The sequence below is a fragment of the Callorhinchus milii genome, unplaced genomic scaffold, assembly GCF_018977255.1.
Source record: "Callorhinchus milii isolate IMCB2004 unplaced genomic scaffold, IMCB_Cmil_1.0 Scaffold5, whole genome shotgun sequence".
Lineage (NCBI taxonomy): Eukaryota > Metazoa > Chordata > Chondrichthyes > Chimaeriformes > Callorhinchidae > Callorhinchus > Callorhinchus milii.
In genome coordinates this window covers 24,686,190-24,713,599 of record NW_024704746.1, presented here as the reverse complement: position 1 = coordinate 24,713,599, position 27,410 = coordinate 24,686,190, and the positions used below count along the sequence as shown (strand labels likewise).

The 27,410-nt window shown below is 40.5% G+C and overlaps 2 protein-coding genes across 6 annotated transcripts in view; one reads left to right on the top strand and one right to left on the bottom strand.

Annotated features, from left to right (window-relative positions):
* Window positions 1-18,989, top strand: part of osbpl9 (oxysterol binding protein-like 9) — a 77,177-nt gene extending 58,188 nt beyond the window's left edge. For all 4 annotated transcript variants that reach the window (XM_042335146.1, XM_042335144.1, XM_042335147.1 and 1 more), the window contains 13 exons: window positions 2,714-2,873; window positions 5,287-5,396; window positions 8,205-8,323; window positions 9,020-9,105; window positions 9,689-9,863; window positions 11,821-11,905; window positions 14,708-14,818; window positions 14,903-14,966; window positions 15,082-15,222; window positions 15,318-15,396; window positions 16,205-16,296; window positions 16,995-17,130; window positions 18,013-18,989. In XM_042335146.1, the coding sequence (XP_042191080.1) occupies window positions 2,714-2,873; window positions 5,287-5,396; window positions 8,205-8,323; window positions 9,020-9,105; window positions 9,689-9,863; window positions 11,821-11,905; window positions 14,708-14,818; window positions 14,903-14,966; window positions 15,082-15,222; window positions 15,318-15,396; window positions 16,205-16,296; window positions 16,995-17,130; window positions 18,013-18,087 (1,433 nt within the window). In that variant the 3' untranslated portion in view covers window positions 18,088-18,989. The remainder of the gene's footprint in view (window positions 1-2,713; window positions 2,874-5,286; window positions 5,397-8,204; window positions 8,324-9,019; window positions 9,106-9,688; window positions 9,864-11,820; window positions 11,906-14,707; window positions 14,819-14,902; window positions 14,967-15,081; window positions 15,223-15,317; window positions 15,397-16,204; window positions 16,297-16,994; window positions 17,131-18,012) is intronic.
* Window positions 18,990-19,705: 716 nt separating this feature from the next.
* Window positions 19,706-27,410, bottom strand: part of LOC103182811 (nardilysin) — a 31,032-nt gene continuing 23,327 nt past the window's right edge. For both annotated transcript variants that reach the window (XM_007899956.2, XM_042335140.1), the window contains exons 28-32: window positions 25,945-26,028; window positions 25,267-25,357; window positions 24,655-24,771; window positions 22,453-22,542; window positions 19,706-20,634 (exon numbers count right to left, since the gene is read on the bottom strand). In XM_007899956.2, the coding sequence (XP_007898147.1) occupies window positions 20,446-20,634; window positions 22,453-22,542; window positions 24,655-24,771; window positions 25,267-25,357; window positions 25,945-26,028 (571 nt within the window). In that variant the 3' untranslated portion in view covers window positions 19,706-20,445. The remainder of the gene's footprint in view (window positions 20,635-22,452; window positions 22,543-24,654; window positions 24,772-25,266; window positions 25,358-25,944; window positions 26,029-27,410) is intronic.

The following is a 27,410-nucleotide window of genomic DNA, read 5'->3' as shown; positions in this document are numbered from 1 at the left end:
TTCAATTTCTGCTGCTAGCTCTGTGTGCTGGGAGCTGCTGAGCCTCTCTACACGGTAAGGGACAGAGACATGACATAATTCACTGCAATTCCTCCATCCTGAGTCTTGTTTGACCCTCAACTATCCTTTCTACCCCACATCTGCGCATGACCCACTCTGCCTTTTCCCACCTCCGCAACATCGCCACTGTCTCACACTGAGACCCTCATACACGCTTTCATTACAACGAGGCTCGACTTTGCAAACACCTTGCTTGTCGGCCTCCCCAACTCCTCCCTCCATAGGCTACAGATCATCCAGAACTAACTCTGCAGCCCGCACCAGGCTCTGTGACCCATCACCCCCATCCTCACCCGACTCCACTGGCTTCCCATTAGACAGAGGATACAGTTCAAGATCCTGGTCCTCACCTTCAAAGCCCTCCACGGTCTTGCTCCCCTCTATCTCTGCGACCTCCTAACCCCTTACCATCCTGCTCGCACCCTCTGCTCAGCGGGCTCTGGCCTGCTTCACCCCCCACCCCGCCTTGCTCGCCCCACTATTGGCAGGCGGCCCTTCTGCCTCTCTGCTTTGCTGTGTGCTCAGCTATAAGGAACACACTAGCTTGCACAGACAAAAAACGTTGTTCTAAGGAATTGAAATCTGTTTTTACTAAAAGTGTTTGTTAAGGGTAAACTTTTAACCTTTTGTATTTTAATTTTATGGGCCTAGAAACCTTTACCTATTGCTGGTGAAGTAAATATAAGATGTCATGGCATTATGATTGCTTTCCCATCCCAAGTACGTAATGCTGTCATATCTTCATTAACAGTTTGTTTGGCCTAACTGAACTGTGACTCAGGATTTCTTCTATGCAGTGACTGGCGAGTTTAGCAGATTATTCTAGTTCTTCTTTACCACTTGTCAATGAAATAATCCTAACTACTTTTATTACTTACTTACCTGTTGGTAGCGATGGTAATTGTGGCAGAATTACAACAACAACTTGCACTTATATTGAGGCACTTTCCAGGACCTTGGGACGTCCTCCCGACGTGAAAGGCATTTTACAAATGTAACTTTGTTGTTGTTGTTATATAGTGCCCTCCACGCAGGGTAACGTTTCAGAGCGCTTAACAGTAGTGGAGCCTGACTGTAACATTTAGTGGGTAAGATTGTCGGTCCTGAGGTTCCTCCTTTGGGGGGGAGTGTTGGCGGCATCTGCTTGGAGCTGAGCTGGCTCCAAGATTTGTGTGGCTGGCATCGGAATATCCAACTGAGTCAATCCTTTGTGATCATCTCGCTAATCCAGTTTGTGAGCCGGGTGGGTCTGCACTACACCAAGGCATTATTGATCGACCAACCAGCCTGCTTGATCGGTAGGACTTGGAGGGACAGACCAGTCACTGGGAACAGAGATTCTTACCTCCCTGCTCCTGTTAACCCTGAAACCCAAACCCTATTTGGCAGGTAGTCTAAACTGGATAAGTAGCACAAAGCTTACCAGATAGTGTTCTCAATGGCATTATGTAATAATAATAATAATTCTTGCATTTGACATAGCGCTTTTCACGTCTTCTGGACATCTCAAAGCGCTTCAATTTGGTTGAGCTGGTTAAACTCCCAGCCTATTTTCTAGGGTCTTGTGCTAACTTGTGCCTAATACTTTCTGGAATTAGGTAAGCAGGGAGAGAGTGTGTATTCTATTTCCCTTTTTCCAAAAGAGTGTGAAATATCCTGAGTAGAAGGCATATATTTGTGGATCTCCGGTTTGGGATACTGTTAAACATGGCAGTAGGTTTCCGCATGTGTATGATAAAAAATTGTGCACAATTGACTGCTGCGTTTCACCTACAAAATATACAATTCACTTTGCAGTATATTCTGTGTAAGTGCTTTGAGATGTCTCGAAGACGTGATAAGGTGCTATATCAAATGCAAGGATTATTATTAACACAGGCTTCAGGATAGCGTTCAGGAGAAGGAAACGGTGGCTGATTTACTGTTTCCCTGAGGCCAAGATCAGCTCCCTGAGATCAGCTCACTCCTGACTAACTCCTGATCGACACCCTGTGATTTTGCTGAGCAGCGTCTTTAACCACAGACATCAGGTTAAAAGTATTTTCACTTAATTGATGGTATAATAAGATGCCTACCCCATTAAAGCTGAATTTTGTACCAAGAGAAAGCAATATTTACTTTTTAATCCTTTCTTTGTTCACATATGGGAATGTGAACTCGAATTCAAGATCCTCACCCTTACCTACAAGGCCATTCATGGCCTTGCTCCCTCCTACCTCTCCGACCTACTATCCCCCTACCTACCTGCCCGTACCCTCCGTTCCTCTGGCTCCGGTCTGCTCCACATCCCCCGCCCCAACCGCCCTACCATCGGTGGCCGGGCCTTCAGCCTCTCAGCCCCGAGGCTCTGGAACTCTATCCCCCAGTGCCTTCGCCGCTTCCTCCCTTTCCTCCTTCAAGGCCGGTCTCAAGACCTTTCTCTTTGACCTTCAGCCTTCAGCTCCCTTCTCGACTCTCTACCCCCTCCTCGCTCCCTCCCTTCCCTCCCCTCACCCTGACCATTTCCCCCCAATGCTCGGGTCCTGACCCAACTGTACAGCGCCTTGGGACGTCCTCCCGACGTGAAAGGCGCTCAATAAATGGAATCTTGTTGTTGTTGTTGTACCTAATAAAGCAGGTTTGTTTCTCAAGCTGTGTCTGTTTTGTTCATTAGGAAGTGGACAGTCAGCACCCAGCAGCAGTGTCACCTCCCCCAGCCACATCAACCTCTCTCCCAACACAGTCCCCGATTTCTCCTATTCCAGCAGTGAGGATGAGTTCTACGACGCTGATGAGTTCTACCAGAGTAGTTCATCTCCAAAGCGCTGCCTAGAGTGAGTACTTGATACACAGTTTATTCAGGAACGCTTGAATGAGTCTACAAAAAACAAACAATAGTAAATTGGTCACTTCAATCCACGACTGTTTGTGGGACGCTGCTGTGCGCAATTGGCTGCCACGTTTTGCCCACAAATATACAATCAATTCACTTTACAGTATATTCTGTGAAGCGCTTTGAGACGTTTAGAAGACGTGAAAATCGCTGTATCAAATGCGAGGATTATTATTATTACAAAGGGAAATAAAATGTGTTTTCTTTAAGTCATTCCGTCTTATACAAAATTACACAGAACCTTACAGCACAGAAACTGGGCATGTGACCTCTGTTCCCTTCTCCCTCCTGTCTCCACTGTATTACTAGATAGATGTACATATAGATATGGAGCAACTATTGTGTTATCTATTTTACTGCATTAAGAATTGAAAATTCACTGCAAATAATAGACTTGTTTAAACAAAGAAATTATAATTTAGAAGTACATTTAATGGTAATAAAATGACAGCAGCATTGCTTTAAGCAAATTTCTAAATGCTGAATTATATGGTGATAATAAACTCAGAATTTGAGTGGTGAAGGATTTGTAAATATTGAATCTTGGCAGTGTGTCAGGGCAGCAGCATGTCCCCCTGTCTGCTCTCACCCTGGTGTCACATTCTTCTATTTCTATTGACATCAATAAAATAGCTTTTCTTTATAAGTAGATGAGTCATTAGCACGCATCCTTTGCTTCAGATTGATCAAAAGCAAACATTTCTTGTTGGAGTGGACATTGATCTGTTGGTGCTTTGATATTCCTCCCGTTCCTGAGCCGTGTCTGGGGTTGGGTAGAACAATCTCAAGGTTGTCCTGGGAGCTGCCATTGCTGGAGTCTGATTTCCCTCCAAATGCTTTTTAGCCAGAGCTGGCACTTGTCCTCAGGAGGAAGGAAGGGAGAAAAACAGACAAAATGAGAAGCTATTTTTGGTAAAAGCAAGGGAAAGATAACTTTAATAAATCAGTAAAGAATACAGTGCTTCAGCATTACTAGTGCTCTGTGACTGCCACCATTTTTACTGGTAGTTTTGTTTCTCAAAAAACAAGCCATGATTGTTTTTGCCGGTTGAACTCCAGTAGTTCCTCCAATACACATTCTGGGGCCCCCTAAACCTTGGCTTTTGCTAACCTGCCCCTAATTTTGTGGAATCGGGTAAACAGGATGCACCCCCCAGAGAGCGAGAGAGAGAGAGCTCATTTCACACTCACTGCAGTGGCTTCAGATTGCTGGCGGCTCCTCATTTGCTAAACTGTCTGACTTTGGGGGTCTTCATGCTGCTGCGGATGTCACTTGCTGTACGTGCCCAGTGATCTCAGTGGCAACTTGATGACAAGTTATTTGTGGAAAATTTAAACACCAATTTTTGACATCACCGTGGTGTTAACAGGAGTATAAGCGGCAACAAGGTGACCCAGAGGTTGGCCTATTTATTAGGTGTGAAAAGCCAGGGGTTTGTATACACAAAATGCCACCTGTGTCTGGTGAAGGTGTTATAACAGAGCTCTACTGTCTCTTGCACAATCATCATTTTTTATATGTGAACACTTTCATGAGCTGTGAAACACACTACTTATTTATTTATTACCAGCTCAAGAATCAAGTCAAAATGGAATATCTCTTATCTGCTCCCTCCCTTCTCATGGAAGCTACATATATTGTAAATAGATAATTGGTGAAGTTGCTCTCTAATCTGATTGAGAGATTATGAACTGTTAAATCTCTATTCTCATCATTTTATGATGCCTGAATACCTTGAGTAGATAATCTTTGTAATTACTTCCTGCTATGCTGGGTTTAAATAACTATTCTAATCATAACCCACAATGACAAACCCAGTCAAACTCTAACCATTGGTATTAACACACCTGGAATTTTCTTACGAACGACAATACAACAAAGTCACATTGTGGGTTTAAAGTTCAATTTTTAAAAAAAAATTCAGATGACCTGTCAAACACAATAGGGAACTTTAATGCTTTGTGAGACACAAGTGAATACTTTCCTCTCTGTTCCTGATGTCATCTTAAAGAGTTTCTAAGTGCATGACAGCTTCAGGCAGAGTGAGTTTGGCTAGCGGCTCTGCTGTCAGACCTGAGTGATCAAGGCGATGCACACATCAAATACAGGATCTTTAAGCGAAAGCACTTTGTTTAAAAATAGTATTAAAAACAGCCAATTTTATCTCAAGTGGGAGAATAATCAAAACAAAGGTTTTTTCCATTACAAACCCCGACCCGCTTAAAGGTGGAAACTCCTGCTGAGGTTCAGCTCCTTAGCAATGGGCCTTGGCCTTCTCTTGGATTCTCTTGGCCAAATGATTTTCCTCTCCCCGACTTTAACATTAAAATGATGATTGTTCCTTTTTCTGCAGCTCAACATCTCCAGTGGTGATCACACACAGCAATACTGGCAGCGGCCTCAAGCGCCCAGACACAACAGAATCGTTGAATTCTTCCATGTCCAATGGGACAAATGATGCAGGTGATTTTCCACTGAACTTGCTCTATTACGTGGAGACTAAAAATCATTGATTGAATCCCTTAATACTAATAATGATCCATCACATAAGCTACTTCTATGCCTGTGGTCAGTATTTTACAGCATCTTTGAAAGCCTGAGAGCATAAAACTACAGTAGACTTAACAAACATCAAATCAAACTATTGATTAAAGGGAAAAAGTGAGTTGCTGACACCCACCAAATGGTTTATTGATTAACTGGAGTTCGAGGTTAGGCAAAGGTGGAGATGATCAACTTAGTTCCTGGGCGCAGTGGTTGGTTCCTGTGTTGGCTGTGGGTGGACAGTGGGTTTGGAGCTTCTGGATCTTTGCCATTTGGATCAAGGAATATCTATTCCGAACTTTCCTTTAGGGATTTATACAAGTAGGCTGGGGTGAAATCAATGACAAAATGAACCAAACATTGTGTGGGGATGAAATAAACCAGCCAATATTTTAAGAGCAGTTTCAGGACTGCTAACGGCTACAATAATAATTACAAAAATAAACTTGACAAAAGGGGTCACCTATTTCAGACAGTATCACAGTTCAGTGGCTAGTTCCTATTAGTATTTGTATCTTTGTTTTTGTATTTGTAATTTGTTGTTGTTTTACCTCCATCGCCAAATGTTGGTCTCTAGCTTACAGCCAACATTTTAAATAATTTTGAGATGTCCTCCCGATATGAAAAGTGCCATGTAAATTATATTTGTATTTTGAATGCAGGATATTGAAGTAATAAATAGATTGATTTACTTCTTCCCCCATCTTCCGATTAACGAGATGAGGTTTGCTGTGGCAGCTAAATATTTACAGTGAAACATGTAAGCAATCACTGTCAGATTTATTATTTCATGTGGCGACTGAATCAACCAGCTGAGGACAATATTGTGTGACAGAACACAAGAAGATGCTGCAACCACAGTGTTTAAAGGACAGAAGATTTGTAGTATCTGGATCTCAGTACTAATTAATTTATCATGTGCCCACAGATGAATAGTGTTCCACTTATTGAACAACTGTTACTGCTTTGGAAATAGCACTACTAATCTTTGTTGCCATATGTTCTCGCGTCCACTGGTCTATCTGAATAAAATACATAAGAAAAATAACGGAGTTTCTGCTCTCATGTGAATTATACAGCTGTGCTTGATTTCCAAGGGATTTTAGTAAACAATATGACATTTGATTATGTCTCTGTGGATATCAATGCACCATTGGCTCCTCCAAAATCAAGATGTGGAGTCCTGTAGCTCAGTGGTTAGAGCACTCGCTTTACAAGTGAGAGACCTGAGTTCAATTCCAGGCAGAGGGCGAAACCTTGGGCAAGTTTCCTTACTCCACACAGAGCTTAATAATAATCCCTCCAAAACCAAAAACAATAATAAATTGGTCATTTTCAATCTACGACTGTTTGTGGGACATTGCTGTGCGCAATTGGCTGCCGCGTTCGCCCACAAATATACAGTCAATTCACTTTACAGTGTGTTCTGTGAAGTGCTTTGGGACGTCCTTCCGACGTGAAAAGCACTATATCAAATGCAAGGATTATTATTATTATTATTATATAACATCCACTTTGAAGTCGACTCTTAATAGAGATAAAAGTTAATTATTTAGAGGAACTAGATTTCTGTGATGGCCTTTATGTACTGTGTTAAATATCAGGTTTGGGGTGTCCTGTTTTCCATGACTTCATAGCGGATGTCATTTTATCTTTCTAAAAGGCCATCAAAGCTTATCAGAATTTTCAAACAAAACTATTCAGTAGAAAAGGGAGAGAGCAATGATGTGCTGCCTGTGCTCTTCATAGTTGTTTATGTCCCCCTGGGCAAGCACATAAACAGCAGCCTCTTCCACTTCACTTCCCCGGCTCAATGAAATGGCTGCCAGAGGATCTTGATGTATCTGAGATGCCTCAGTGCAGAGTCTGATCTCTGAACCTGTGACTGGCTCTGGTGACGGGCGTCTTTCTATCTCATGGTGGAGTGTGATCTATCATAGCCATCCAAGGGTTGCGTAAATATAGGAATCATAATGTTCCTAAAGGAAAGTAGTGTTTACACTCTGCTAAATAGTATAATGTACAAGTACAGTCTGTAAAAAAAAATCCTTCAGTGTGTATTTCTTGTTCTACAGACAAAGTGTCAGAGTCTTATGCCCAGCAGCTGATATGCCCAGCAAATATCTCCCATGTCCTTGATCAGTCTGTGAGGAAGCGCATTTAAACAATATTGGAAGAGACACCTTTGCGATTCCCAGTCAGCTCTGATATTCACACTCGTGTTAGCTCAATGACAACTCCTGAAGTTGAAACTGACAGATTAACTTTCAAATTAACTCTGGCTTTTCACAAAGCTATTTTGCTTGTGTGTGCTGTGTGTATATGTTAGATATGTATGCTATATGTATTCTAATACTTAGGGAATGAATTGCTGCATCCAGTAGGTGGAGGGGACAGTGGAATTGTCCAGTTTCATTGTACCACAAGTAGCAATGGCCATTGCCTATTCAGCCTGTCTACGTGCAAAGTTGTAGGTCCTTTTTGAGTCTATATGGCTAAGTTGACATGAGATAGCAGTATTAGGGATTTGTCATGAATCTATCAAATATGTTTTGAAGTACTTTGTGATGACCTCCTGAGTAAAAGGTGATATAACCTGATATTTTAACAACATTGCATTTGCCCTATCGTTGTTGTTCAATTACTAGAATTCTGCTGTACATAAAGTTCAAGCACTATAGTCTCACCTTCCGCACAGGCTTGCTAAATGCTGATTGTCATCCCCAGACTTATTTGACACACATGATGACCGAGATGATGATGGTGAAGGAGAATCTGTCGAAGAACACAAGAGTGTTATCATGCATTTGCTGTCTCAGGTGCGACTGGGTATGGACCTGACCAAGGTGAGCCACGAGGAGACCACGATGGTAAAGTAACCGTCTGAACTATATTATGTTGTTGAACTCGTCATTAAACATTGCACCTGAACTTTAAACAGAACAGTTAATGAGGAGGCACTTGACTTTGATCAAGTCCTTGACACTGCAGCACAGCTAAAATGGTGTGTAAAAACAGCACATGACCTTACCCCCCCTCTCTCTCTCTCTCGCCCCCCTTCCCGGATGACGACACTCTGGTCCTTTAAATAATCGTGGAACCTTTTGATCATTTCAGTGGGGCCATCGGAATTTCATTTTTTTTTAAAAAATGTCATTTTATACTGCTTCATCTAAGCAGTGGTGTATTGTCAACGTGCAATACATAAATTGAGATTTTGAAACCTAAATGTCTGATAGTGTTGTTGTAGACTGTATCCAATCAAAAAACCTATTGTGTAATGGTACAATATATCCACTTTCTTTCTAAAAGCATACTCTTGCTGTTATACTCTTAACATTGCATTTTATTGAGTATTGCAATTAATTATTATTAACATTAAAAGATCTATCTGCCAAGATCTGATTAACAGGCGAAGTGAGCTGAATGGCCTTCTCTTCGGTCCTCCTGTGCTCTCTATTACAGAACCATGTTGACTTTGTTTTACTAAAGCTCTCAAGACAGATTGTTGACTTGTTAATGTAATTCTAACTCTTTTGTAGGTTGTTCTTCCCACTTTTATCTTGGAGAGACGGTCCTTATTGGAGATGTATGCAGACTTTTTTGCACATCCGGACTTGTTTGTCAGGTAAATGATTTTCCTTTTTCCACGTGGAAAGGACGGCAGCTGTTTCACTGGGAGCAATTAGTGTGCGTGGACAGATGGACTTTATTAAACTTAGATCTGTTCTCAATAATTCTGCGCTAAAGGCTTAAGAATCTGATTGCAGTATGGTGAACAGTCGTAATTATGTTCTCCCTTTCACACAAAGCTGTGAATTCTGTCTTCATTGACTTCAATGTAAACTTCTTTCTTGCAGCTTCTTGAGTCGCTTGGCCTTGTTATCAGTTGATCAGCAAGGCTAGTGGGTCAGTGATTTCCACAGATATTCAGTCCATTCCCTCAGTTTACTGCGATTCTCAAGGCCAGTTAACACGGAGCTACACCGAAGGAACGTTTGATGTGCTTCTTCACAGAAAGTATAGCAAAATCCAAATCCGACTGAAACCAGTCATTCATGCAGTTTTCCTAATTCTCTGCTGCAGAGAAGGTTTGGCAGAGAGAGGTCGTGGAGCAGTTTGTGTCATTCACTCTGGGGCTACTTTGCTGTCGGTGATTATTTTACTGTTAAATTGACTTGAAATATTCTTTACTATGTTTTTTCACTCAGTATCGTAGATCATTCTGACCCTAAAGATCGAATGGTACAAGTTGTCAAATGGTATCTGTCAGCCTTCCACGCTGGTCGGAAGGGATCTGTGGCAAAAAAACCTTACAATCCAATCCTAGGGGAGATTTTCAAGTGTCACTGGGCTTTGCCTGAGGGTGAAGTTGAAGAGAACACGGTGAGTGTTTCTGCTCGATGCAGAATATCATTTCTCAGCTTTTCTCTTTATTTCAAGTAACATTAAAGTCACGCAATCTTTTTGTTTTTTACACTTTGCCCACAGTTGGCTAACTGTGGAGTTGAATGTTGGACATGAGTCAGCGTTTCCCTGGTGCTTTCGTGTCTAGACTGAGAGGAAGAATGTAGGATGTTCTGAAGTGACCCCTCCCACCCCTTACTTTACAGTGGGGAGGGGGCTCGGATGTTGGGGAAGCAGAGTTTTAGGCTGTGTTTTGTTGCATTCTTGCTGATGTTTAGTTTCCCATTCCCATGACATTTACACAATACAAGTTACATTTACACAGAACCTTTCATGTTGGAAAGATGTTCTAAGGAGCTGGACAGTCAGGGATTTGGACCCAAGCTGGGGATTGGGATCAGGGGGGATGGAGGGTCGGGGTAGGGGAGTGGCCAAAGGTGCGGTCAAAGAGGAGGGTCTTGAGATGTGCCTTGAAGGATGTGAGGGAGGGAGCAAGATGAAGGACCTGGGATAGAGTTCCAAAGGTTGGGGACAGAGAGGCTGAAGGCCTGACCGCCGATAGTGGGCCGGGCAGGCAACATGGAGCAGGCCGGAGCCTGCTGAACGGAGGGAACGGACAGGTTGATATGGCGTTAGCAGGTCGGAGAGGTAGGAAGGAGCATGGCCTTGAAGGAGAGAACGAGGATTTTGAACTGTATTCTCTGTGTGATGGGAAGCCAATGGAATAAGGCAAGGATGGGGGTAATAGGCTCATGGAGCCTGGTGCGGGAGAGGACACGAGCTGCAGAGTTCTGAATGATCTGCAGCTGGTGTAGCATCCTAAGCACTCCGGGATGCTACCCCGCATGAAGGGTGCTATGTAAATGCAAGTTGTTGTTGAAGAGGGAAGAGTTGGGAAGGCCAACAAGTTGGGAATTGGCGTAGTCAAGCCTAGATATAACAATCCTAATTACCTCTGGAACAAGAGTATCTGACTTTGGAGGGGGTGGTGGAGACATCTCATCAGACTCCATATTCAGAAACACGTCCCCACCCCCATCACCGCCCTGACCCCCAACAACCCCACCACCAACCACACCACCACCACTCGGGCAGCTCTGTTCCACCCTATGGAAAGCTTGTGTTTAGCACCAAATCTGCTCTGCTTTTGCGGTAGTCCTTAGTGGGTGAATATTTTTGATCGATGCTCACTAATAAATATGAAATTAATGAATTTTGTGTCCAAAGGATTCAGGTACACATTCATTGTCGTTGCTGTTGCCATTGTTTTAGAATAAAAATTGACGGAGAAGATAGACCTAAAAGGAGGTAATTGGCTGCTGTCCCAAAAGCTAAAGGTTTAGCTCTGCGTTGAACTGACTCTTTTGCACTAAATTTGGTCTTGTATCTGTCTTTGGTTTCCTTGCCATTTGGATAGATTCAAGATCGGTTCTATCCTCAGGGTATGAGTTAGTGCTTTCCCACGCCAAACAATAATGCATTAGTCACATAGTTTCCAGCTGTTTCCAGCAGCCGTCCTGTAGCTGAGTATCATTTGCTGGCTGGCTTTCCATCATTGATGAGGGTAAATCTGATCATTGGCAATTCCATCAAATTATAGCTATGGAGAAAATGTCTGCAGTGTCCTTTACATTGTGTTCCAGTCTTTCAAGCTAACATTGTTTCTCCAAGAACATGGGTAGTTGCAATCAAGTCAACAGGGCCCTGAAAACCTTAATTTGGTGCAGAGGATGTGAAGCAGATGCTCTCAGCTGAGGTCAGCCAGGAATCAGGAGCTTCTTCACTGGAGCTCATTCACATTGCTCAGCATTAATCGAGGCGATAGTAATTAACCCAAAATGTGCCATTGAGAAATATTTGGTAAAATCACATGGTCAGATGTCTTTGATGACTTGTTATGCTTCTTAATGTAACCTGCAGATTCCTTCCCACACAGGAGCCTGTTTCTGAAGGACCTATCCCATGGGCTGGCATGAGCAATGTCACATTTGTAGCAGAACAGGTGTCCCATCATCCTCCAAGTAAGTTTAATTATTAATAACAATAATAATTCCTTTCAATTTTATAGACTTTCATCTCAGGAAGACATTTCAAAGTGCGTCATAGGATGTACAGAAGAGTATGTGACTGTATTTTGTAGTTAACTTTAATTTTAAGAACCTCAAGAAATCTCCAACCCTAACATTGTTTAATTCCATTTTTATGTTTTCTCTATATTCCTTAATACGGTACTTTTTCAGCCTTGATTTGTCTCAGTATCTACTCCTCCAGGGATGGTTCACACTATATTCTCCTACATTCTCACAACCCTTTACAGTTCTGCCCTGAACTCACACACAGCGAGCGCTCCTGTGTGTCTGCGCTGGACATTGGTTGACATTTTAAACATGTGCCGAGAGCCTGCCCCAGAGGAAATGGAGCCCGAGATCATGTGTCACCTGAGGCACTAAACTTCCAACCCATTAACAGCTGCTATACTGATTTGCTAACTTTTTATTCCTGTGTTTTATTGCTCAGAAAGGGTTTGAATATTACAATATTCCCTTAAACTGGGAAAAAAGAATACTTTAGAAGGGAGGAAAAATGGCTGTTTTCCTCTACAGATTATTACGGATCTGCATTACGTCCCATCTCCAACCTGCCCTTCCTGGCCAAAGTCCTGGAACACATTGTCGCAGGTCAACTTCGGTCACACCTCTCCCTCCTTGAGCCCCTCCAGTCTGGTTTTCTCCCTGACTGCCCACAGCACAGAGATAGCGCTTGTCAAAGTCACAAATGACATTCTCCCTATCTGTGACCAGGGCTCCCTCTGCCTCCTCGTCCTCCTGGATCTCTCTGCCGCGTTCGACACAGTCTACCGCTCCATCGTCTCTCCTCCCTCATCTACCTTAGTGGGACACCACTCGCATGGTTCGAGTCCTACTTAACCAACTGCCTCCACTTCATCTCAGCAAACAGGTTCTCCTCCCGCCCCCCCGCCCGATCACCTGCGGGGTACCCCAGGGATCCATCCTTGGCCTCTTCTCTTCCTTATCTCTATGTTCCCTCTGGGCGATGTCATCCGCAGACACAGGCTAAACTTCCACATGTTTGCGGATGACACACAAATCTACTTTGCCTCCTCCAGCACCAACTCCAGGTCTCCCCGATGTGCTATCAACTTGTCTGACATCAAGGCCTGGATGAGTGTAAACTTCCTGCAGCTGAATGGACAAGACAGAAGCCATACTCCTCGTCTTCCGTCAACGTCTTCATTTCTGTGGATCTAAACTCTCTTCAACTCCCTGGGCTCTCCCTCAGACTCACCGAACCAGTGCACATTCTAGGCGTCCTGTTCGACCCCCGACTGTGCTTCCTCCCCCACGTCCAGTCCCTGACCAGGACCACCTTCTTCCACCTCCGCCACATTACCCACCTCCAACCGTACCTTACCCCAAATGCTGCTGAAACCCTCGTGCAAGTGTTTGTCACCTCCAACCCCCTCTTCGCTGGTTTCCACAGCTCCACTATTCACAAGATCAGCTTATTCAGATTCTGCCACCCACATACTGATCCCAACCAAACTCCACACCCACGTCTCACCAGCTCTGGTCCCGGCTTCACTGGCTCTCCATCACCGAACAGATCGACTTCCGGATCCTCTCACTCTCGTGTTCAAATCCACCACCCGGCGCCTCCGCTCGACTGGCACCAGCCCCTACTCATCCCTTGCACCCTCCGCCCAACCATCGGATGTAGTGCTTTCAGCCACTACACCCCAAAACTCTGGAACACTCTCCCTCAATCCCTCCGCCTTGCCCCCTCTCGCCTCTTTCAAGTCCCGCCTGAAAACTTTCCTTTTTAACTGTGCTTATGGCCACCTCCCCCCGACTCGGAGTCAGGCTCCGCCACTGTTAAGCGCTCATGCGTGGAGGGCGATGTATAAGTGCAAGTTGTTGTTACACAATCAGAGACTGGTTTCTGTCCATCAGAATTTTAATATGGAGATTTGTTTCATCAGTTGCTGTCTGTTATCTGTTACCCGGCAGTTTAGGTTTATGGCCAGCTACCCCCTCTTCACCACCCTTCCCAAACACTGATTTGTTTGTAGATATTTCCTGGTATCTTTACTCCTATCTTACTGTGTATTGCACTGTGTGCTGTCATTTCTGTGGTTTGATTAATACGGCCATTACACAGTGCCTGCAGGATACATTTCAAAGTAAAACCTTTGCCTTTGATCTTCTGTAACTGCGGGAAACCTTGTTCTGAGGCAGATCGGTTTAAAAACAGCAGGCTGGCCTGTTTCTATCGTGACATGGGATATGTATAGGAAGCGCGACTGACATCACTTCCGAAAGGAAGATGTCGGTGATCTGCTGACCTAGCAGTTGGCAGTTTTTGTTCTTATTTGTAATGTGGGGCCTGAATTGGACCCAGACAAGCACATTATAACAGGCTTGTTCTTTATCTACCATTCTCAACTGAGAAAACAACCAGGCGGCTGTCATTGCTGCCCTGTGACTGGTTTACTCACCCTCTTTTGCTTATTGTCCAGTACAGTTGACAGTTCAGCCCTTTGGGACGTCCTCCCGACGTGAAAGACGCTCTATAAATGTAATTTTGTTGTTGTTGTTGTAGTTATACTCAGATTGGGAATTGAATGTCGAGAACAGACACAGATTACTTTCCTCTCTTGCCCTACTCCTCCCTCGCTCCCCCAACCATCTAATGCAACACATTAGAACTTCAACTCAGTATTGCAGAGGAAAAGGCTGAATATATTCCTTTTGTTTTGTTCATCAACCTGCTCATTATGTGCTAATTTTCTTGTTTTGTTACAGTCTCTGCATTTTATGCTGAATGTTTTGCAAAACGAATCCAGTTTAATGCTCACATTTGGACAAAATCAAAGTTCCTTGGGATGTCTATTGGGGTGCACAATATAGGGCAGGGTAAGTTTCATCACACTGATATCTTTTCTGTAAACAGGATGGTATTGTGAGATACAGACTGAGTGTTTTCATTTCATTTCTCAGGCTGCGTGTCTCTGCTCGACTACGATGAGCATTATATTCTAACTTTTCCAAATGGATATGGAAGGCAAGTTCCGTGTCCTGTTTTATAAACCTGTAATAACTACCAGAACATAGCTTTAAAAAAAAGTTTGTTTAATCTGATAATTGTATCATATATACTTTTTGAATTTATCAAACAGATCTATTCTAACTGTTCCATGGGTGGAACTAGGAGGAGAATGCAACATAACATGTACAAAAACAGGGTACAATGCCACCATTATATTTCACACCAAGCCTTTTTATGGAGGCAAGAAGCACAGGATCACTGCTGAAATCTTGTAGGTTAATTTTCCACGTTATGTGATTATTCTGTTTTTTTTGTATATTATTGTAATTTGCATAGAAATAATTGAATTCTTTTGTTTTTTTTTAGTTCTCCAGCTGACAAGAAGTCCTTCTGCTCGATTGAGGGGGAATGGAACGGAGTAATGTATGCTAAATGGATTACGGGGGTAAGTGGTCAATGTGAAAGGTGTAGCATGCTTTTGAGTCTTGTTGTGGATTGTGCTGCTCTTCTAATAATAATAATAATCCTTGCATTTGATATAGCGCTTTTCACGTCAGGAGGATGTCCCAAAGCGCTTCACAGAACACACTGTAAAGTGAATTGACTGTATATTTGTGGGCGAACGCGGCAGCCAATTGCGCACAGCAATGTCCCACAAACAGTCATGGATTGAAAATGACCAATTTATTATTGGTTTTGTTTTTGGAGGGATTATTATTAGGCTCTGTGTGGAGTAAGGAAACTTGCCCAAGGTTTCGCCTGGAATTGAACTCGGGTCTCTCACTTGCAAAGCGAGTGCTCAACCACTGAGCTACAGGACTCCACGGAGACGAACCATTCCAAATGCAACGTGTCCCTCGCATTTTTGAGATTCCGCTTAACCCTTTGTTCTCTCCACTTTGACCGTCACTTGGTAAACAGGTTTATTGATGTGACAAGGCAGCCTGTTGTTGCCCACTGCATTATACAGTATCAGAACTGTGAGCTGGTGACCATGCTTCTTTGTGGGATAGATGTAAAATAATCTTTGCATTTAATATACTGCCTATAATGATGAAACATATCAAGGCATTTGTGAATTGTGTGGAACATTGGGTGACCTGAGGAGGTGAGTTGGACGTTCAGAAATGCAGGGCAAAGCAGCAGCCAACATGATTGTAATCTAGAATGTGGAAACGTCCTCTCTGCTTTTGTATGAATTAAAGCATTTGAAGTTCCTTAGTTAAAAACTACATGGTTTGCTTTTTATGCAGGAAAGTACCTTATTTGTAGATACAAAGAAATTGCCCAGCATCAAGAAAAAAGTAAGAAAATTGGAAGATCAAGAGGAGTTTGAATCCAGAAGGTAAGTTTGTTGCAGCATATTATGTTTCTTGTCCATTTTCTTCCCTCTCTTGTAGGTTTTGACTCTTCCTGGAATCGAGGCCATATTTTACTTAATGTCCAAGTCCAATCTTCACTAACGATCACTGCATAGGGATACAAACTGCACTCTGCTTCTTCCCAAGGATTCAAAACCCAATTGTAATGCACTCGTGTGTAGAGGTGCTTTGACCATATTTGGTAAACTGTTGGTTCCATGATCAGCAAACTTAGAACTGAAACTAGCAAAGAGAAGAGTAAGTCTCGTACTGTATCTGGCTCTCCACGTTATTAGGTTTACTCTTGCCTATAGCCCAGGGCTTACTGTTACTATTGGCTTGTTTCATAGGGATCAGCACTACACGGTATTTGGTATAAGTTGTCATCCTCCACATGCAAATCTGTCATGTTATTTGACTTAAGACATAATCAGTTGCTCTGCTCTAACGCCCCCTCCCACCTGTAGATTCTGGCCTCGTTCACTCTGTAGCATTCAAGAGTGCCAAACCTTGGCTGACTTCCCCAGTGACAGTGCAGCTAATGCAGTGATAAAGATCAGCTAATGCTATCCCAATCAGGTCAGCTAACTCAATACAACTGAGAATCAAATTGAATATTTACCTGTCTGAAATTATTTAATGGATTTAATGTTAAAAAAAAACCTTCAATTGTCTTTTGTAGTCTTTGGAAGGACGTAACGTACAACTTGAAAATTAAGGACATTGATGCTGCCACAGATGCAAAGCACCGACTTGAAGAAAGACAAAGAGCTGAAGCAAGGGAAAGAAAGGAGAATGAAGTTCAGTGGGAGACCCGGGTATGAGACAACATAAATACTGTCAATTGAAGGATATTCTTATTTAGATTCTATGATTTTAATTAATTTTTTGTTTGGAATTATTATTTTAATTAAAGTATCTAAAAACTGACAAGATGAAATAAACCAGAATAAATGGTAGGAACAGAAAGCAATTGGTTTCTTTGGAGCTTGGCAATTTTTCTTGGGAACAAAGATGCACTGAAAATTTCAGAATTTATGCAGTTTGACAGGTCATTTCTACTGCAGCCTTCAAGCTAAATAAAGCAATAGATGTTTGTAAGGTCAGGGGATCAAGGGATATGGAGTGAGGGCAGGTAATTGGAGTTGAAGTACAGATCAGCCCTGATCTTATAGAATTTCGGAACAGGCTTGAGGGGCTGAATGCTACTCCTGTTTCTATGTTAACATTTCATGCGTTTTCTCTGGATTCTTTCTTCCCCAACTCAATTTTACTTAATATCCATATTTCTGAACTAAAGGGCAACCAACTTAATCTTCAGGGAAACAGAAGAACAACATTTCCTGATATGGATTTGCTGACAGAAACAGTAAATGTATTTATTTCTGAATGTTTAGGTTATTCTTCATTCTCAACATCTTCCACACACCATAGGATTGGCACCGTCTAGATAGAGCCAATGTGGAGAGGATGCTCGCAATTTTGAAGAATTAAGACTAAATAATTTTCCTTTCTTTACTTGCTAGTTTCTAAGATTGCAATTTAGAAATAAATGGTACCGTGTAAAAGTGCCGACATTTCATATAACTTTCTATTCATTTAATTATTTCTTACTTTTTAATTGTTTGAACTAGAAAGGTATTAAAATATGTTGTTTGAACTAGAAAGGTATTAAAAGTGTATTTGATATCCCCTTCCAGGTGTTCCATGAAGATGGTGAATGTTGGGTGTACGACAACCCTCTGCTGAAGAGGTTAGGTTGCAGCAGGTATTAGAATACCACGACTTTGACATGGTAGAACCGACAGCCTTTGACTGAGAATCTTGCTCCCTTTACCTGCGACAGAAAATTTTGTATCAAGATTCTTTAAAAAAGTTTAATAAAACTATAGCTTTCTGGTACCAAGATTGCATTTTGTTGAAAAATGCATCATTCAGGTTTCATCTGGTGATACTTTAAGAGGTTCCTTTCTCAGGGAAAATGGACTTCAAAAAGATGGTTGAATTGTTAACATCTTGCGAGAGTTATAAACAAAGGACTTCCTTTAGTACTGGCTGCAGAATGGCTGTTGTGAATGTTTGCTCCTGCTCTAGAAATAACTTTATGTTAATTGCAGACCTCCAAGTCATCAATACAAGTTCCATCTGCCAAATTTTATGTATACTATAAAACAGTCAAAAAATCAGCCCAAGTAAAAGATCTTGGATGTCGGTACAATTTATTCTAAGTGCACTCTCTTTTTCTCTCTATTGCCATTGTACAGATGTAAAGAATTTGCAGTGCAAAACTAATTTCCTAGAATGTGCTATGCCCTATGTATACCAATGTAGGGCTTTACTAGAGAATCTTTCATTTCTGTCTAAAAACTTTTTCGTAGAGATGTGTACATATATATATATACTTCATTAATTTGGACAGTCTTGTTTTAATGAAATGATGCATAAATGTTATATATAGCAATGGTAAGATGAAAATGAAGCCAATGATTTTGCTTTATAATTTAAAAACACTTTGAGGCCTTCTTATTAATTTGAGTGTCACATGATTAAAGTGTATAGAATTTTATTCCGAGAATGATAGCCAATGGGATGTGGAACATGATTGCAGCTGATTTTCATTCTTATGTTTATTGTAGCAACATCTTAAACCTTCATAAAGTACATTTTGCAAAGATCATATGAATTTGTGGTTCTTGACTATCATTTATAAGTGGAGAACAGTCCCTTGGCCACCTGGAGTAACTTTGCCCACTCCATGGGATTTGGTCAGTTTGTAAGAAAAAGTATTTCTGGGTTTTCACTTGTTGCCCCAGACATTAAGGTTTAGAGCTGTCACAGTAACTGCCTGAAAACAACTGGTTACATAGTTGACAGCACTGGTCTGACACCCAGACCAATGTAAGGGCAGTGCGTTTGCTGGGTTTCCACGGTAAAATTTCTCCAAACCACTAGAATTACCATTTCTTTAGATGGCAGATTTTCCAGGAGTACATTTAGTCTTTCTATCCCCCGCAAAACCACGAAGAGTTATCAACGTTTCTCTATTTGCAACCTTAAGCAATATGAAAACCACTCACAAGATGTGCTGTGTTAACTCCCCCCCACAGTATTTGACCAATCAGTTAGAAGGGTCTAATTCAGAAGGATGGTATCAATTGATTTCAAAACACATTGAAGGCTTTACTTTTCAAACACAAAATAGATATTTGCAAAACTGATCAAAGTTGTGATTTTTAAAAAGGCAGCAATTAAAATATTGATAGCAATGGGAAGGAAGTGGAACTTAGCACCATTTATGTATTGTATCGAATGTAGGCTGCAAAACACATTCTTATTCAGTTTTTAGATCCACATTAATTGAGATGTAATCATTTATATAAAGACAATTTGTCATAATGTATCAGATATATTTATTCTGGTTACAGAACCAGTAATTCATATGTGAAAACAACACCAAGAATCTAGGTGGATAAAAGGATATGCTGAAAGCTCTGGTTGAAGATTAAACTCTAGTTCTGTATTTGCATCAATCTAATCGGAGTATGCTGGCTCCTTGGAGAACACATTAAGATCAATCTCAATTGAAGAACTGAGCTCTGCTAAATGTACAGTTTTATGTATAAGGCCAATAGATGAACATGGCTAGAAAAATTCAATAAACCTCCATCCAACCCACACACATCTACTAAGAACAGGCCCACTGATAACATGGAATATTCACAATAGCTTCACTTTCATGACATGATGGGCCATCACTTTAGCTGCAAAGACAGTACAGCAACACGAAGAGTCAATTGTAACTGCTGCTGCTCTTCCTGGCAATTCTTCATGCAACTCTCAAATTGCATTAACAGAGATGGTTTTAAATATAAAACGCTCATTACAACCTCATCAGCATCCATACATTTACTTGCATTTGTGCTCCAGTGAACTTCAAAGCCTTTCCATCGTTACTGAGTGAGCCGGGAACACAGTCCTCAAAGTTCACTCTTAAATTCGCTAGTTATACTGACATACTTACATTTGGTATACGACCAATTGTCAATCCCAAATCACTAAAAAGCAGGATCTGCTGTTACATGTTCACTGCAGTCTCTAACACACAGCATGAACTTCCTATCACCATTCAAATTTCATTTTAATATTTTGTGGAAGGGGAAGAGATTGAGGGTTTCGGTGAAACTCTGGAAATTGTTAATAGGAAGTGAATTTTCCATCAGTTTGGAAATGGGTAAGAAGGTGAGCTGAGAGACCTCTCCATACAGGGATTCGTTCAAACCTTTGTCGTGATCTTCATATTCATGTTGTCCAAATCCTACTACCTGTGAAACCACAAATGGACAGTAATTAGTGCAAATGTACTCTTCTCCACTCAGGGCTACTTCAATTGTGAAAAGCAAATTTCAATTTGTTCTAATTTTTCTTTACCATCAGCTTCAAGCTCAGAACTCTGGAAGGTGCAAGAAAAACACCGATCCCCTTAAGTGCAAATCACACTGAACCAAGTTTCTGAATGCTTAATTTCTGAACGTTAATAAAAATCCTGCTTCTCCAAATTGGTTTCTGGGATATAAATTAGTTGCACCTAGAGTATGCATTGAGAATTTTAAGCAGTGTCACCTTTCCTAACTGCCATGCTGATGCCCAGCTGAGCACAAAGAGCATTTTGACTTCACTCCTATCAGATACGTCCGAACAGACTTGAAAGCAAATGGAAATGGTTTTGTTTGATCAGCAAATGAAACCAACAAATGAGATCACTAATGCAAAATAAATTTAAAGCTACAGGATAACAGATCTGTAAAATGTAATCACACTTTCTAAATCTAGCACTGTAAACTCCGAGGGATTTATCAAATATCAGATGCCAAAACAAAGAAAGAAACCGATCAAAAATAGCTTGAAAATCATTACATTTCCAGATGGTTCAATGCTTATTTTAAAAAAAAGTATTTTAGCAAGGAATAGAAAGTACAGATTTTTTCCAAAAATTGTGGGTACAATAGCCATGTGCTGCAAAAGAAAATCTTTTAAATACATTTATAATTTTACCTCAATGATTATACTTCATCTCCAATTGAGGTTTCACAAATCAACAACTCGCATTTCTTTGCACCTTTCACACTAGACGTCTCAGAGCGTTTAAAAAAGAATATTTATTGACAGTGCCTTATATCAAGGAAACTCATGTAATTGCACAAAACCACACAATCCTAACTGACTGGTATAAAATAATGAGTTTCACAACCTGGTGGCACTTTTATTGCTGCAAATTTAAAAAATTTCAAAACTGAAATGACGTAGATTGGTTTTAAAGCTGTATATGAACAAGAAGAAAGGATTGGTGTAGCAGCCACATCTGCTTTATATCTAATAACAATAGTATTTTTAAAAAACTTTCTTTTCCTTTTTATGGGGTCTAATTTGCAGGTTGGTTAATCATGGTAAATTTGAGTATTAGGATAACATTTGCATCCTACTGCCCCAGTTTCCACAGAGCCTTTGAAAATATTAGCCAGAGAATCATTAATTTCCTACTACATTAAAACCCTGTATTAATTCATACAAGACTTTAGAGTTTATTAATCAGAGCAATTAGGGCGTCAGCTAAACAGTGAAACCTGGTATAAGCAGATAAACCGAGAACAAACTGAACCCAAACAACCAATTATTTGCAAACCATGATTAAGGCACTCTTAATTTTGCAATTAACATCCAATGAAAAAGAATGAGACACGATTCAATAATTGAGGAGCAATTAATTAAGTTAAATATTAAATAAATTATTTGATATAATAATTATAATCATGAATTATTTACATTTTATATATATATTGTAAAATATTATCCCTCACTGTCCAGCACCTGGGGACATCCTCCCAACATAAAAGGCGCAATATAAATGCAATTTGTTTTTGTGCCTCACCCCACTGCAAAAGCCAAGAGCCACCAATTTGTAATCCAACTTGCAGTTTTAATGAACTACATTAGCATCTGCATAGATTGTAATGTACCCAATCTCACTCATTAACCTGCTGGAGGCATCTTACACTTCAGGTCAGGTTACACTATTTAAACCTTCCACACATATTAGAGCCCTCTTAATTCAATGGCAAGTTGAATTTAGCATGTTTACTTACATGTATGCTAAGCTTTCTGCTATTTTTTCCTCTGTGGGCCTTGAACCATTGCACAAGGTCATTTTTGGTAAACGATTTCAGAGCTTGAATCTGTTAAACAAAACACACCATTGTAAAACAACCAATTATTTAGTTTAGCTAAGGCCGCTCCAAAGTAATAAGTTGTATGTTAATATCAAGCTACCTCATTCCCTTGTACATTTTCCAAAATGACTCATGCACCATAAAGAAAGAGGATTGCAAAGTGCTGGATTGGGATGCAAGATTACAGCCACGAACCCCACCCCAAAGTGACCAGCTAAGTGATAGAAAGGCAGAACCATTAAAACCATTACCATTGCATTAAAACCATACCAAAAAACGTTAAATATCCAAATCAAATATGCATCACTATACACAATCACTTCTGCAATACTTGGGTTTACTGCTACAACAATAAGTGCAACCAATATGGATTCCTCTTTCAAATCACTCCAATATCATAATGGTCTATTATTTTTTCTTCTCCCCGTTTATAAGAAACATGTTGTTCCTTTGCAATGATTCAACCTTCCTCTGTGCAGCACTATCGAGTGAGGTTTAGTGGCTCACCTTCGAGGTTGTACCAGCTGTTCCATATGGAGTACTTATAACAATAAATCCTGGCATTTGATACAGCGCCTTATCACATCTTCGAGACATCTCAAAGCGCTTCACAGAATACACTGTAAAGTGAATTTACTGTATATTTTGTGGGCAAAATCACTTCATGGTGTATTAATAATTCAAACAGGACTGAGAATAGGAATGCTCAATTATTGCATTACTATTTTCACTAAACCATAAAAATTGGTTTCACACCTGACTGATATTTAAAACCAATTGTTTTTCCCTTTATGTTAGTTCTGCCCTCTCACTAAGTCAATTGAAAAAGGTTTTCCCAAAATGCAATACCATACTATTTGTTTAGATTTGCACATCCAGCTAATGTCCTTCCTTTCAGTAATATAATGATTTCTCCTCCACATTTCTTGGGCGTTGCTCTACTGAACTAACAGGAGAAAAGCTAAGTCAATACCACAAGCTTTAACTGCCCTAGGATTGTTGGCCAAAGTTGCTATTTATGCGCAAGCCTAAACAGCAAGACACTATTTGACAGATAACATCAAGACAAACCCATCTTCATCTGTTATTCACTCACCTTTTCCTTTCCCCAGCAGGGCTTACTGGTTAGTAGAAACTCTACTGATTTAGCTTTTCCATTTAATTTTAATTTCTATTCCTAGAAAAGATTGCAAACCAGCTGGCCAGCTTATCACAATTTTCTTGAACTTTAAAAACTTCACATGTGGATCTCTAACAAACATTCTGAAAATCAAATTAAACATCTCAAAACTCATTCATTAGCTTCCTCAGACACAACCCATTCATTCTAAACCTATTCCGACACTTCCTGCTTGTACNTTTTTTTGAAAGCAATCAATAGCATCTCAAAATTCTCAACAATCTCCCCTTAAATAACCTGAGTGCCAGCCTGCCTCAGCTGGCAACACTTTGAACTCTGGGGAGTCAGGTTGTAGGCTGAAGCTCCACATCAGAACTTTTAGTCTGTGCTGATCCACCAAAGCAGTGCTGGGGGAAATTGCTGCACTGTGAGAGGCAACATTCTTTAGATAAGAGTCTCTGATGACCAGACTCATGCCGTATTGTTTGAATATTTGAGTATTGTATAACATTTGTCATCCTATTGCCCCAGTTTCCACAGAGCCCTTGAAAATATTAGCCAGAGAATCATTAATCCCCCACTACATTAAAACCCTGTATTAATTCATACAGGATTTTAGAGCTTATTAGTCAGAGCAATTACGGCTTCAGCTAAAGAGTGAAACCTGGTAGAACCAGATAAACTGAGAACAAACTGAACCCAGAACGAACACTAAAATGAAGAGGCATAATAGAAGGATTTTTAATAAAGTTTTCTCTTTCCCCACTTCCACCAACTGTCAACATCAAATAATTTTCGTTTCTACCTCTGCCCCTTCCCAACTACACCCCAGGATTTATAGATAGGAACAAATTGTCTGGTGGTCCTAACATCTCTGGAATCAATGCTGCAAATTAAAAACAAATCAGTTAATGTTCTTTAATGCTCTATACAGTATTACTAAATCACAGTGACACAGTAAATCTTCACTGAACTCTACAGTATTACTGTCTCAATACCTCATGGTTCAGACGGTCAAAGAGATACTGTTGTGTAAAAATCTCCGCCCAGTTTCTGTCCACTTCTTCTCCTAGATGAATGTCTTCACATTGTTTCAGCTTGATCAGTGCTGTAACCTGTTCAAATTGAAACAGAAAGGAAGCTGTAGTCATTGTTGTGCATGTTCAATTTCAATGGTCAAGTACTGATTGTTTTTCCCCCCCAATCGCACATCAGCTACTGAGGCTGAAGGCCAGCTCTAAAATAAACCTCAGCACAACAATGAACAGAAATCAACAGAAAATCCTGGATATGTTAACTATGGGAGAAAAATACAGCACTAAAAAAAGGGAATTTAAATTGATTATCAATAGCGATAGTGCAGGGGATGGTGAGAGAGCACAGAGGTGAATCTCAAGTGGATAAGAGCACACTAGAAGTTTTGAAAGTCATTGAAATTCTTTGAAATCCCTTCTGAAAGCCAGACAGCATATTTTTTCACCTTGTAATTTTAGCATAATAATTACCTTAACTCTTAACAATGGTCCACAAGACAAATGAGGGGCAACTGAAAAAGTTATTCAATACCACACAGCAATGTCCTTTGAACCACAATAATTAAAGTATCTTACCTGAGAATGGAAGGCATCCTGATTCATATTTTGCAGCCTTTTGTAAAAGCTAAAAAGAAATTCTTCAATCTTCTTGTCAACATATTCCGTACTGTTGAAATTTTAGAACACAATTACCAAAACCAATACTGAATAAAATTTGAATCGTAAAGAACTAAACTTATATTTTTCAAAATGAAGTAGAATGTGACTATGGACAGCAGCAGGAGGATGGAGGAGAAGTAAAACAAGGGAATCAATGTGTGTGAGAGACTGAGAGACACATTGCTTTGGCAGAGGCATGGCGGCTGGTTGTCAGTCAGGAAATTATCACAATCCGTGTTACATGGGACAAAAGGGTACATCACAAGACCTTCAATAAAATATACTTTCTGTCCTATTTCTACACATTTTGCCTTGCTGTCCACTAAACATTCACAATTATTTCCTTCCAGCCACCGCCATACATTCATTCTTTGACCAACTGTCTTTCTATTCCGACTGCTTCTTCACTTACTGACTCGACCCCCAAAAGATCAGCTACCTCTATTCATTCTGTACCTACTTTAATCTTTGTGTGTTTAGAATGAAAACCAAAATAAAAGGAAAACTACAGACACCGAAATGCAATGAGGAAGTAAAAAAAAGATGGTGTGGGGGGGGGGGGAAGATAAAATCCACAAAAATAGTCCACCTTACCTATATTTTGTTGCCTGTGTTTCTACTGTAACAGAGAATCCAACGATTCCAGAGGTATTTCGGCAGGTGGGATACACATTGTACCTGAAATGCAAATACAAATATGTATAAAGAAATACAATATTTTCCTTCATTACCAGACAATATTATCATAAACTGTGTGTTGTGGTGAGTAATATTGGTATGAACCGAAATTTGCTGGTTTTCACACAGCACCGCCAATAGACTAGGAATGTCTTTTTAAATGATTCATGTGACCTGCTGTCAAACAATTAATATGATGCTCTATTTGAGCAGCATTGTTTGATACGCAAATGCTTGCGACAATGCTGAAAAGACCTGATCCCAGCATATATGAAGCCTAGGTAGTCAGTAAGTGCATATGAATATTAGACCTGACAGCTATTAAGGCACTCCTTTGTTAAATAAAATACAAAGTTACATTTGTATAGCACCTTTCAAGTCAGGAGGACTTTCCAAGGCGTTAAAACACCTGAAGCGTTAACTGGGCAGAAATTCAAAAAGATTATAAAAATGCAAACATCTGCATTCATTTTGTACTGTTGTTGCATATTAAAATCAGACAGCAATTTGTTTTCTACTAGGTTTAACTGAAGTCATTTGGTTTCAGATTCTCATTACACAGAAATGCTGGCAATCGTCAAATTTCCAGTTCATCACATTTGATTGTACTTCAGTGTAATCGGGACTCAGATTGGGTCACACCTTTCCCAACATTTTCACATCTTCCCTCCTCACTGAATACTTAGAAAATTCAGGCCTTAGAGGAAAAAAAGTTACTCTCCATGACACTCTGCTCCCCACATGTTTTGGTCCTTATACTTCTCACCATGATTGTTCGCAGTTTCAGAACCAGACAAAAATAAGAATCATTTGGTTGCTGAAATCAAGGAGACTCAATGCTGCTTTACAATCTTGTCAAAGCATGTCAACATTTTTTTCAGATAAAAATAGTCAGGGGAAAGAGCTATTTTGTGTCTCTGGTATTTGGGAGTCAATATTAAATTCAACTCCTGGTTCGCGAACAAAGGCACATTTTATGAACAAACAGCCAGTTTCTTCACCTTTCCCTGCCCAACGAGCTGCCGCAGATTTTCTTGGTGGAAGGGATTGACACCAGCACCGAAACCTACTGTAAACCCATTTCCATAATTCAAATTATATTAAGTTAAATTTGCAGGTTGTGCAAAATTCCCTATCACTATTGCATTAAACTGTAGAATTCAAGGAAGGCACGAAGGCTGTTGACATTTCAACCCTTAGAATGTCAGACACGTCCTTCAGTCTTATCTTTTCATTGATTGCAAAAGTCAGCCTGTGAGGCTGAATTTTGAACCAATGAAAAAGACTTTAACAAGATGCTCACCTTCCAAATTGGATGGTGGTTGCTAGAAGAAAGAAGAGAAAAAAGATAAACAATATCTAGTAAAGATAGAAGTCAGAAA